This window comes from Bufo bufo, chromosome 3 (genome assembly GCF_905171765.1).
Source record: "Bufo bufo chromosome 3, aBufBuf1.1, whole genome shotgun sequence".
NCBI classification, from domain to species: domain Eukaryota; kingdom Metazoa; phylum Chordata; class Amphibia; order Anura; family Bufonidae; genus Bufo; species Bufo bufo.
In genome coordinates, this window is record NC_053391.1 from 219,926,084 (window position 1) to 219,938,261 (window position 12,178).

At 44.3% G+C, this 12,178-nt stretch overlaps 1 protein-coding gene across 1 annotated transcript in view; it reads left to right on the forward strand.

Moving 5' to 3' along the window:
* Nucleotides 1–3,662, forward strand: part of FAM72A (family with sequence similarity 72 member A) — a 58,582-nt gene extending 54,920 nt beyond the window's left edge. Inside the window, exon 5 of the mRNA XM_040421842.1 lies at nt 2,232–3,662. Within this exon, the coding sequence (XP_040277776.1) occupies nt 2,232–2,332 (101 nt within the window). The 3' untranslated portion in view covers nt 2,333–3,662. The remainder of the gene's footprint in view (nt 1–2,231) is intronic.
* The last annotated feature ends 8,516 nt before the right edge of the window (nt 3,663–12,178 follow it).

Below are 12,178 nucleotides of genomic sequence, written 5' to 3' on the forward strand. Positions count from 1 at the left end.
ATCCGTGCGGGAGGGACAGCTGCCAAGTTACACATGTTTAGCATTCCCCGGGACACTATTTGGCAGATGCAATTGAAATCTGTGTGGAGAAGCAATGATTAAGTCAACATCACACAGTGTCCTTTTCTACTTAACTGTTTATATTGCTCTTACAGTTCTTTTGATTGTAGAAAAGTTATGGCTAAAGAGTACAAACCTGTATCACCGTGTACAATGTAGCACTGTACAGAATGCACCGGATCCTATGAGCACATTAATGCAGTGCTGGTAAAACGCTGACATGGTGACAGAATGACTTATGGACTATATCGGCAGGAAGAGGAGAGCAGAGAATATTGATGAACCACTGGGGGATGCTGAATACATTAAAATGCGTTGTAAAATGGCTGTAATTGTGTCACGATTTCTGAGCCTCTTGGCCAGATTGCCTATTATTAGGACACCATTGAATAGTTTTGTTATATTGCCATTGTTTTCAATTTGCATAAGCAGTTGTAGACTTTATTTGGAGGTATTTGTTTGCGTTCGCTGGATAAGAGTGCCACCTGCAGGATCGAAGACTTACTACACTATAGTGCATCGTTCATGAATACGTGCTCGTTTTGTTTTATTTTATTAAATTAAAAATTTAACATAGTGTGTTTTGTAATATTGACCTATTTGTATTCTGGGTTTGGGATTTTGCCAAGGACTCTTTAGAATTGACTTTTGTGAAGTATGCAATACAAACTAGATGAGATATAGTGTTCACTCCATCTTACAATCAATATGGAATAATGAGCGGTCAGGGAATGAATTTGTCATTTCCGTCTTATTAGTCAGTAGTGCGACAGCATGTGGGGGAGACATTAGGCCAGGTTATAAATTGGTAATTTGTGGAAATTGAGGGAGAGGAAGTCCTGGACACCAGACAGTGAGAAGAATGATAAACAGATGAAGTTCTTGGATACTGTGGACATGGATGGAAGCTAGAGATTAGTGAGGAAATGAAGTAAGGAGACAAGATGAACAGAGCTGAGTAGGCTTTCTTCACACTTGTATTCTGTCAGGGTTTCTCTTAATTTTATGATTCTTTAGACAGTAAGAATATGGCAGTCTACAGAACCGTTCTTGTCCCTGGAACCAGGAACTATGATGAACTCCATCAGAATCAATAGGGTTATTCAAGATTCCCTGGTATTTGTTTGAAAATGAATCCAACATTACTGTCTTGGGAGGTTTTTGAGTACTGGACATAGATTGGTGGGATTTAAGGAGCTGGTTGACTAAAGATGGAAGAGAGGTAGAGTTTAGTCACTTCATCTGGAGGTCACAGAAGATGTTGAACTTCACCATATTGGAAGCCACTTAGTTTAAAAAAAAGCCATATGCTAATGCACATTTTTTCTGATTGATAGTAGTCTTATTCTATTTTTTGTAAATGATTATTAGGGCACAGATATGCTTTTCACATGGACGACAGGGGCCTGGAGATGTGCATTCAATTCTATGGGCGAGGATTCTAGACATGCTGTGTGACGGAGGTCATTGTACAGGGAGGGGGAGTAAATAAGCAGTGTCATCACCTATTTTGGATTGTGGATCATGTGTTATCTATACAGAAATGTTATCTTCTATTGTAATCCGGCTTGTGATGATAAGATTGCTGCTGAGAAGTGATCTTTACAGAACAGGAAGTGTCAGTCTGTAATGAGGCTCAGTGGCCAGAGTGAAAACTGCAAGATTTCAGGATTAAAAAAAATATATCAATAATGACATGGAATTCACCACCAGGGCAGTAGTTAGTTAACCTTGTGTTATTTCAGGACCAGTTTCCTAACTATGTTGTAGGGTTGCAGCTCTTCAGGTAGTGAATTAGCATAGATCACACCAGGTCTCCAATACTGCTTGAAGTGGTCGAGGGAGCCTGTCAAAGGAATGACAACTGTCTGATTTCAGGAAGCTATTGATTTGGGATGAAGAGGACAGTGGCATGTTTGCCAAATGACCACCTTTCTTCTGACATAGTAGACTGGTGCAGCCTGATGCAAGATTTTTATCACACTTTATGGACATTGTGCTTCTGGGCTCTCAGAGGTCTAAGATGGCAGCGTGCATACAATGAAATATTTTTCAGCATTTTTACAAAACTTTCAATGTCATAAAATGTGCAAAAAAATATAGACAAACTGAGTTTGAGCTGTGAAAAAATTTAAAACTGTACTAACTAACATTTGCTTCTGGTTTGCTAGGAATGTGCATATTGCTCTGGAAAGACCTACCAGATACAGATGAAAATCAAGAAGGATTATTAAGTCTGTATGAAGAAGAACATGAGGTTTATCTTAGATGAACTTTGATTTATTTACAGAAGACTGTAATATGTTTTATTGATATAGCATGAACATGTACTGCAGTGCTTTACAACTCCAGAAACATTTGTAAGACAAATGGAGCTTGTATTGTATACCAGCAATGTCTTATTGAGAGCAATACACTGGAATGAGTTCCCAACTATTTCATCTGTGCAAAAGCAAAACTAATGAGCAACCATTTCCACCTTCCTATGACTTTATATTTAATGGTAATGCATATGTCTTGTATTTTTTTCATTAAAAGAAAGCAATATGATAAATAGACTCAAAGGGAGTCTGTCAGCAGTTCTAAGCATGCTAAACAGCGGACATCACTAGGTAGGGGCTGGGGAGAACAGTAGAAACATACTTTTTTAGGGGCTTTTCATCAGGAGTAGTGAGAATATGAAGTTTTATTCTTCCAGGTTCTGCTATCTCAAGTGCTCAGGGCGGGGCATTACTGTGAAGTGCTCTCTGTATCACAGCCCCACACCTGCCCTGAGTAACAGCTGTAGCTTCCAACAAGGAGACGACTAAAGCTGTCACTTTGAGAAGAGAAGGTGTGAAGCAGCTCAGTCCAGAGAGCACTTCACAGTTAATCCAACCCTGGGCGCTTGAGAAAGCAGAACCTGGCAGAATAATGCTTCATATTCTCACTACTCCTGATGAGTAAAGCTCCATAAAAGTTATGTTTGTGCTGCTCTTGCCAGCCCCTACTTAGCGCTGTCAGCACTGCAGCATGGTCAAAAGTGCTAAGAGACTCCCTTTAAAGCTTAAAGGGGTTGTTCAACTTATTAATATGTTTCCCCCAAGCTAGCAATGGTTATAAAAGAATGCATAGTTACCCATTTCATCCCACATCACTTCCAGTGCTACGATCAACTTTTGTTTCTTTTGCGTGAGTCAAGTGATTGGCTGCAGCAAAGTGTATACCGATACGTCATCACTACAGCCAAGAAGATGACGTCATGGCTGCAGTGGCAGGGAGAATCAGAGCAGCATTACTGGTAGCGGCAGGGGATGAAATGGGTGAGCATACATTATTTTATTTATGACAGTTGCTGGCTTTGTTGAAACTAGTAAGTCGGACAACTCCTTTAAAAAGAATGCTATTTATAAGTGTGGCGCAGCAGTACATGCCTACTAAGGACATAGTAATGATTGTACCTGTAGGTCTTACATAGGTGTTGTGCTAATGTATTATTACTCAGGTATGGACACAATTGGTCACAGTCACATCTATGGTTTAAAGGGGTTATCCAATTTCAAGAACCCCCATCCCCCCCACATGTGCCACTGGTAATATACTTACCCCGCTCACGGCGCTGCTCTTGGTCTCCACATCGCCACTGCTGCATCTCCCTGCACACGGATGAAAAAATCCGATGTCGGGGTGAGCAGCCAATGGCAGATGGGGACGAGCCTCCATAGCATCACCCACAATGCTAGGGAGGCTGGTCCCTATCCTCCCCTGCCATTGGCTGCTCCCCCCGACACCGGATGTTTTCATCCGTGTGCAGGGAGAAGCTACAGTGGCGATGCGCGGTAAGTATATTACCGTTGAGAGGCCCGACACATGTGGGGGGTTTCTTGAAATTGCATAACCCCTTTAAACTGGTTTATGCCTTTTAACCTCTATTAGGCCACCTTCACAGTATTTTTCCTAAACTAGGATTTGGACCTACATAGAGAAAAGGTATAATTGAAACATTTGCACATCTGTGTTTTGGATCCACACCTAGAATTGGCTTACAAATGCTGATGGAAATACGCAATTGTGAAAGCAGCTTAATACATTTTAAAGCATTTCGTTATTGATACTGAACTTATTTCACTGTTGCTAATGAAAATTAACGCTGATGTCAGATTGATAACAGAATATTTTATGTGTTATTTAACATAATTTATAAATATAATGTATATTCCTCTTTGTAAAGTTTTTATTTAAATATGTTTTCATATTCTTTCATGCTCATACAAGTGTGCCACAGATCAATTATCCTACTGACCAAATACCAAACCTTCAGCTCACCACTCTGCTGGATCTATCACGTGTCTTAATGGAGTCTATTGGGTTCCACCAAGGTGTCCATTGTTTTGATTGGAAAAATAGTAGATATAGGTAGAGATAATATTGAGCTCCAGACACCACTGGTTTATAGAATAAAGGGTATTATTTAGGGCTTAAACACATTTATAAAACATGAATCTAATTCAGGGTTGCCCAACTGGGATTCAGGTTCCATGGGACTGCAGTAGGATTCCACACAACATTCAGTAGTTCCAGATCAGCAAAGATGCCATGAATCAGGATGACATGTTCTGCCTCGCATCCAAAGTCTTAAAGCTGACTAATGTCAGGACGGTTGGGCAGGCCGGGGTCTTTAAGAGAAGAAAAGCTGGGCATGACGAGAAGAAAGCCTTTTTTTGGACTGATCTGGGGTCTGGTCTGGGACCTGATTTAGGCATCCGATCTTATCAAGGTTAATTATGGGACCAGACATCTAGGGTTTAAATCTAGATTTTGAATTATTTTTGCAGTTTGGGGCCTGAATAAAAAAATAAAAAATTCTGGTGTAGTAATTTTTAAATACCTTTGTATTACTGTTTCTAGCCTTTCTTTTCTCGAACAAAAAATGATTGGTAGGGTTTCCACAAGATATGAATTTTTTTCCAGTGGTTAGGAAATCCTCATTTAAGCAAAGGGCAATTCAGATCAATGGCCATTTGCAGAGGAAAACAACATTGCTTACCGTTAATTGTTTTTCTCGATACCCATAACGGCACCCTATGTGACTCAGGACCTCCCATTTGGACAGGAAACCTGAGAAGATAAAAAGAACACACCCCCACTAAGCACCAGTGGAAGAAATAAATTGTTCTCCGGAGAGAGAGAAGCGGTACCTATGTACTAGAACATTTGACTTATATATCCATATTTCCTCATATAGACATATATATACAGTACAGACCAAAAGTTTGGACACACCTTCTCATTCAAAGAGTTTTCTTTATTTTCATAACTATGAAGGCATCAAAACTATGAATTAACACATGTGGAATTATATACATAACAAACAAGTGTGAAACAACTGAAAATATGTCATATTCTAGGTTCTTCAAAGTAGCCACCTTTTGCTTTGATTACTGCTTTGCACACTCTTGGCATTCACTTGATGAGCTTCAAGAGGTAGTCCCCTGAAATGGTCTTCCAACAGTCTTGAAGGAGTTCCCAGAGATGCTTAGCACTTGTTGGCCCTTTTGCCTTCACTCTGCAGTCCAGCTCACCCCAAACCATCTTGATTGGGTTCAGGTCTGGTGACTGTGGAGGCCAGGTCATCTGGCGCAGCACCCCATCACTCTCCTTCATGGTCAAATAGCCCTTACTTTAAAAATTTTCCCAATTGACTGACTGACCTTCATTTCTTAAAGTAATGATGGCCACTCGTTTTTCTTTACTTAGCTGCTTTTTTCTTGCCATAATACAAATTCTAACAGTCTATACAGTAGGACTATCAGCTGTGTATCCACCTGACTTCTCCTCAACGTCACTGATGGTCCCAACCCCATTTATAAGGCAAGAAATCCCACTTATTAAACCTGACAGGGCACACCTGTGAAGTGAAAACCATTTCAGGGGACTACCTCTTGAAGCTCATCAAGAGAATGCCAAGAGTGTGCAAAGCAGTAATCAAAGCAAAAGGTGGCTACTTTGAAGAACCTAGAATATGACATATTTTCAGTTGTTTCACACTTGTTTGTTATGTATATAATTCCACATGTTTTAATTCATAGTTTTGATGCCTTCAGTGTGAATCTACAATTTTCATAGTCATGAAAATAAAGAAAACTCTTTGAATGAGAAGGTGTGTCCAAACTTTTGGTCTGTACTGTATTTATATATATATTTTTTATACATTTTTTTGGGAGGGAATTTTGGAGGGTGCCGTTGTGGGTATTGAAAAAAACGATTACCGGTAAGCAATGTTGTTTTCCCCTCACCCATGACGGCATCCTATGCGAGATAAACTATAAATCGGAACCTAGGGAGGGACTACAGCCTGAAGAACCCTCTCTCCGAAGGATGCATCAGAATGAAGCTGCAATCTATAATGCCTAAGGAAGGTATGTGGAGAACTCCAGGTGGCTGCCCTACAGATTTGGGCTAGGGAAACATCTGCTCTCTCTGCCCAGGAGATCGAGACTGCTCTAGTGGAATGGGCCCCGAATCCAGATGGAGGAGGAAGCCCTAAAGAAATATAAGCCTTAACTATGGCCTTTTTAACCCATCTAGCAATGACCCCGGAAGACACTTTGCGCCCTTTATTTTTGCCTAGAAACTGGACCATGAGATTTTCTTCCTTTCTCCAGGGGGAGGTGGCTTTTAAATAGGGCCAGCAGACATCTTCTAACATCTAAGGCTACTTTCACACTTGCGTTCGGGGTTCCGCTTGTGAGTTCCGTTTAAAGGCTCTCACAAGCGGCCCCAAACGGATCCGTACAGCCCCAATGCATTCTGAGTGCATGCGGATCCACTCAGAATGCATCAGTATGGCACCGTTTCGCCTCCGTTCCGCTCAGCAGGCGGGCACCCGAACGCAGTTTGCAGCGTTCGGGTGTCCGCCTGGCCGTGCAGAGCCAAACGGATCCGTCCAGACTTACAATGTAAGTCAATGGGGACGGATCCGTTTGAAGTTGACACAATATGGTGCAATTTCAAACGGATCCGTCCCCCATTGACTTTCAATGCAAGTCAGATCCGTCTGACTAACTTTTAGACTTCGTTTTATTTCTGAAATATAATGCAGACGGATCCGTTCTGAACGGATACCATCGTTTGCATTATAGGAGCGGATCCGTCTGTGCAGATGCCAGACGGATCCGCTCCGAACGCAAGTGTGAAAGTAGCCTAAGCAATGAAATTTCTGTTCTGAACTGTTGGAAGGGTTTGGAAAAAAGGACGGCAGCACAATATCTTGGCTTCTGTGAAAATCAGAGACTACTTTGGGTAAAAAGGTTGGAAGTGGTCTATTCTCCAGAATAGTGGTGTAAGGAGGATAAGCCGAAAAGGCTTGGATCTCTGATATCCTCCTAGCGGAGGTGATGGCTAAGAGGAAAGCCATTTTTATGGACTGGATGTCTATCGAAACTTCAGACAGAGGTTCAAAGTAGGGTTGGACAATATCAAAAATATTCAGACGATAACGATATTAAAAAATGTATCACGATAACGATATATATCGCGATAAATACCCGTTTTAAAGAAAAAAAAACACAAGGAGACGTTATACTGTATGGGGCAGCCACAAGGAGACGTTATACTGTATGGGGCAGCCACAAGGAGACGTTACACTGTATGGGGGCCACAAGGAGAGGTTATACTGTATGGGGGCCACAAGCAGAGGTTATACTGTATGGGGAGCCACAAGGAGAGGTTATACTGTATGGGGGGCCACAAGGAGATATACTGTATGGGTGCCACAAGGAGATGTGATACTGTATGGGGGCTACAAGGAGACGTTATACTGTATGGGGGCCACAAGGAGACGAGACTTTATACTGTATGGGGGGCCACAAGGAGACGTTATAATGGACTATGGGGCATCAGCCAGCAGGAGACATTATACTGTATGGGTGGCCACACACACAAGGAGACGTTATACTGTATGGGGGCCACAAGAAGACATGATGATGAGAGCAGCAGCCACAAGGAGACATTACAGTTTGGGGGCAGCTGGCAGCAGCCACAAAAGGAGACATTACATACAGTATGGGGGCAGCTGCAGCAGCCACAAAAGGAGACATTACATACAGTATGGGCTTGTGGGGGGCAGCAGCTGCCCCCCCCCCATGTCTTATGGCCACCTGTGTGACATTGACTTGTCACCTGCCTGCCAGGCTGCCACCACCATAATTCCTTCTTGTTCATCATGTCATGGGGGAGGTACTGGAGGGATTCATGATGGCTCACTGCGGAGCATGCAGCTAGTGGCAGGCATGAAGGACTGAGTGGGCTACGACATATAACTGGGGTAATGATAATCTGATAAAGATAGGCAGAGTGCACAGTGACATTACACCTTTTAATAGCTGCCCGTCCGGCAGCTGTGATATATAGGGTCTCTTCTCTCCGCAGGGGGTGGGGGTCGGTCGGAGTCGGACGGAGTGTGGGTTCATCTGAGTTCTTCTCTGACTGACTTTCCCGCCACTCGCTGCTGTAGTATGTACTGCGCTGCTCAACTGGGGGCGTCACCTGATTCCGACGTTAGACGTCGGTCGGTGGGCGGAGACAGCACATTCGGAGCAAGCAGGAGGAGCCGCTGCTGGAAGAAATTGTTAGATAATGATGGGGGAGGGCAGCCGCGGACTCCGTTTTTAAAGGCGATGATGTCACAAAATATACCGCAGTATTTAGGAAACAGCGATATCGCCGTTTTTTTAATACCGCGGTATATCGTGATACCGGTATATCGCCCAACCCTAGTTCAAAGGGCTCCTGTGTAAGTGCTGTCAAAACCCTATTTAGATCCCAGGGAGGGGAAAGAGGTCTTAGGGAAGGATGGAGTCTAGCTGCTGCAGATAGAAAACGCTTGACCCAAGGGTGGACAGCTAGTTGGAAGTCAAAAAAGTAACTCAAAGCCGTCACCTGCACCTTTAAGGTGGAAGCCTTGAGCCCCTTATCCAGACCAGCTTGTAGGAAATCCAGGATCTTAGGGACTTCTGGAGGGCTAAACGGATCTGGACTGGACCCTAAAAAGGAAGAGAAGGTTTTCCAGACTCTATTATACTTTCTAGCCGTAGTAACCTTCCTGCTGCCTAAAAGGGTGGAAACTACTCTGTCGGAAAGGCCTCTCCCTAACCAGATATCCCTGTCAACTTCCATACTGATAACTGCAGAATTTCTGGGTTGGGATGTAGGACCGGGCCCTGGGAGAGAAAATTTTCCTTTGGAGGAATGATCCAAGGGGGCTCCCTGGATAGGTTTATCAGGGTTAAATACCACATTCTCTTGGGCCATCTTGGGGCTACTAATATTATGGAGGCTCTTTCCCTCTGGACTTTTTTCAGGACTTGTGGAATTAGGGAAAGAGGAGGGAAGGCGTATCCGTATTCCTGATTCCAGTCTTGAGCTAGACCATCTATAGCTGTAGGATTCTCTGAACGATTTAGGGAGAAGAATCTTTCCACCTTCCTGTTCTTCCGGGAGGCAAAGAGGTCTATTGTCGGAGACCCAAATCTGGACACAATCTGAGAGAATACTTCCTCGTTCAGACTCCATTCTGCTTGACTGAGCTTGACTCGACTTAGAAAGTCGGCTAGAATATTCTCTTTCCCCCTTAGATGGACTGCGGATAGAAAGAGGTTCCTCTCTTCTGCTACCTGAAAAATCTCCTGGCAGAGGGAGAGAAGGGATGGTACTCTTGTTCCGCCCTGGCGATTTATATAAGCCACTGTCGTTGAGTTGTCTGAGTAGAAGACAAGTTTTCTGTTTGAGACTTCCGGAATTGCAATCTTTAGGGCCATCACTACAGCTTTGAGCTCCTTGTAGTTTGAAGTGCATTTTCTTGTTTTTAAGTCCCACCTTCCTTGCCAGTATCTTTTTTCGGAGTGTACGCCCCAGCCCCAGGGACTGGCGTCCGTAGTTATCATCATGGGATCTGCAAAAGACCAAGGCATTCCTACCGAGAGGTTCCTTTGGGACGTCCACCATAGAAGGGATGATCTTGCTCTGGATGAAAGATGGAACCTTTCCTCCAGCGTTTGTGGAAGTCCATTCCAGGTCTGCAATATATCCGACTGCAGTGGTCTCGTGTGAATCTGCGCGAAGGGTACGGCCGCAATCGTAGCCGTCAAATGACCCAGTACCATCATGCTTGTCTGAAAGAACACTGGAAGGAACGAAACAGGTCCCAAACATGCTCTATGGTGGATGAGACTTTCCTTTGAGGGAGAATTGTCTTCTGGGACTTGGAGTCTAGCTGCATTCCTAAAAAGGTGCAATTCTGAGACAGGGTTAGACAAGATTTTGCATGATTTATCTTCCACCCGAGATCTTTTAACAGGGAACATACCAGAACTAGATCTTTCTGTAATTGGTCTTCTATGTGGGCAATGAACAAAAAGTCGTCCAGATAAGGTATCAACACCACCCTGGACAGACGGAGCAAGGCCACCATCTCCGCCACCACTTTTGTAAAAATTCTCGGGGCTTGTGATACCCCAAAGGGGAGTGCCCTGTATTGTAAATGCAGAAGCTGACCATGCATGTAGACTGCTGTTCTCAAAATTTTTTGGGAGGAAGCATGAATTGGGATATGGTAATAAGCATCCTCTAGATCTATGCTTGCCATCCAGCAGTCTTTGAACAATAAATCTAGGGTCGTTTTTATTGTCTCCATACGAAACCTTTTGTATTTTAAGAACTTGTTTAACTTTTTTAGGTTCAATATCATGCGAAAGGATCCGTTGGGTTTCTTGACCAAAAATAGAGGGGAGTAAAACCCCTTGCCTTCCTCCCTCTTGGGTACCTGGCAGACTACACCCTTGTCTAGTAGTAAACGGACTTCCGATTCCAGCACCTTGGACTTTTGGTAGTCTCTGGGAAGGGGAGTGCAGGTGAAAGAGTCTTGAGGATAAGACAGGAACTCCAACCGGAATCCCTTCCTTGGGTAATCCCTGTCCAAGCCGGGAAAAAGTAAGCCAACCTTCCCCCAACCTGGAGTCTGGCGTCATTGTTGTTTCCCTTTCGGGGTATTATCCTGTGTCTTAAAGAGGAATCCCCCTGATCTTTTCTGAAACCTGTCTCTTTCCTTTTTATCATAAGGTTTGCCCCTCTGTCTTCTAAAACTCTGCTGGGGTTTACGGAAGAAGGGATTCCTCTGAGGAGTAGGAAATCCCTTCTTCTTGTCTGAAGCTTTCTCCAATATTTCATCCAGACAAGAGCCAAAAAGTCTGTTCCCTTCACATGGAAGGACGCAGAGTCTGGCTTTAGAACCTTGATCCCCTTTCCATGACTTAAGCCAAATGGCTCTTCTAGCGGCATTGGTCATGGCCGAAGATTTGGCAGTGAAACGGATAACATCGGTAGAAGCATCCGTTAAGAAATCCGCCGCCTTAGAGAATGTAGGTGTCTACGGCAATCTATCGTTGATGAAAGGAGGAGATTCGGAGGACATAGGCGGTGCTTGGCTCCTTCACAGGCAGGCGTGGCTGGGCTCCAGGAAGGTTCGTAAAGCCCCTTGGCAGCTTTGAGGTCTAGAACAATCAAATAATATATCATTAGTAAGGAAAAGAACGTTCTCACCCATAGCGAAGAAACTTTTCCTTCCCCACTGCTTAGGACCGGTACCGGGCTTGCGGGCCTCAGGGGTTCAGCGCATCCATCCACAGGTTCCATCACACTGTCAAAGCTGGGAACCTCTTCAGCACAAACACTGTGTGCCTTCCACGCTGGCTCTTATATTTGAAAAAAACACGCCTCGGCTACCTACTTCCGGTATCCTACGGTCCCAAGAGCTGCCGCACGCATGCGCAAAAGCACTTGATGCACGCGGCCGCCATTCTTAGTACTGGCGGGGGCCCTCACCCCGGGACAAGAGTGGGGAGCCGCCTGAACACGGCCACAGCGGCTCCCCGCAGAACCGGACAGTAGCGCAGGAGGAGGAGGCAGACTTGCGGGGAGCGGCTTCCGGCACGGCCACAGAACTACCGCTCCCCAGGGAAAAGGTCTCCGTACGGCAATCGGCCCAGACCCTCCCCCAGCGGCAGATGGTGCTAAGGTATGTCTTCGGCAGCGGACCTCCGCTGCCCCTTCTCAGGATCTCCCATCCGGAAGACAGGAAACC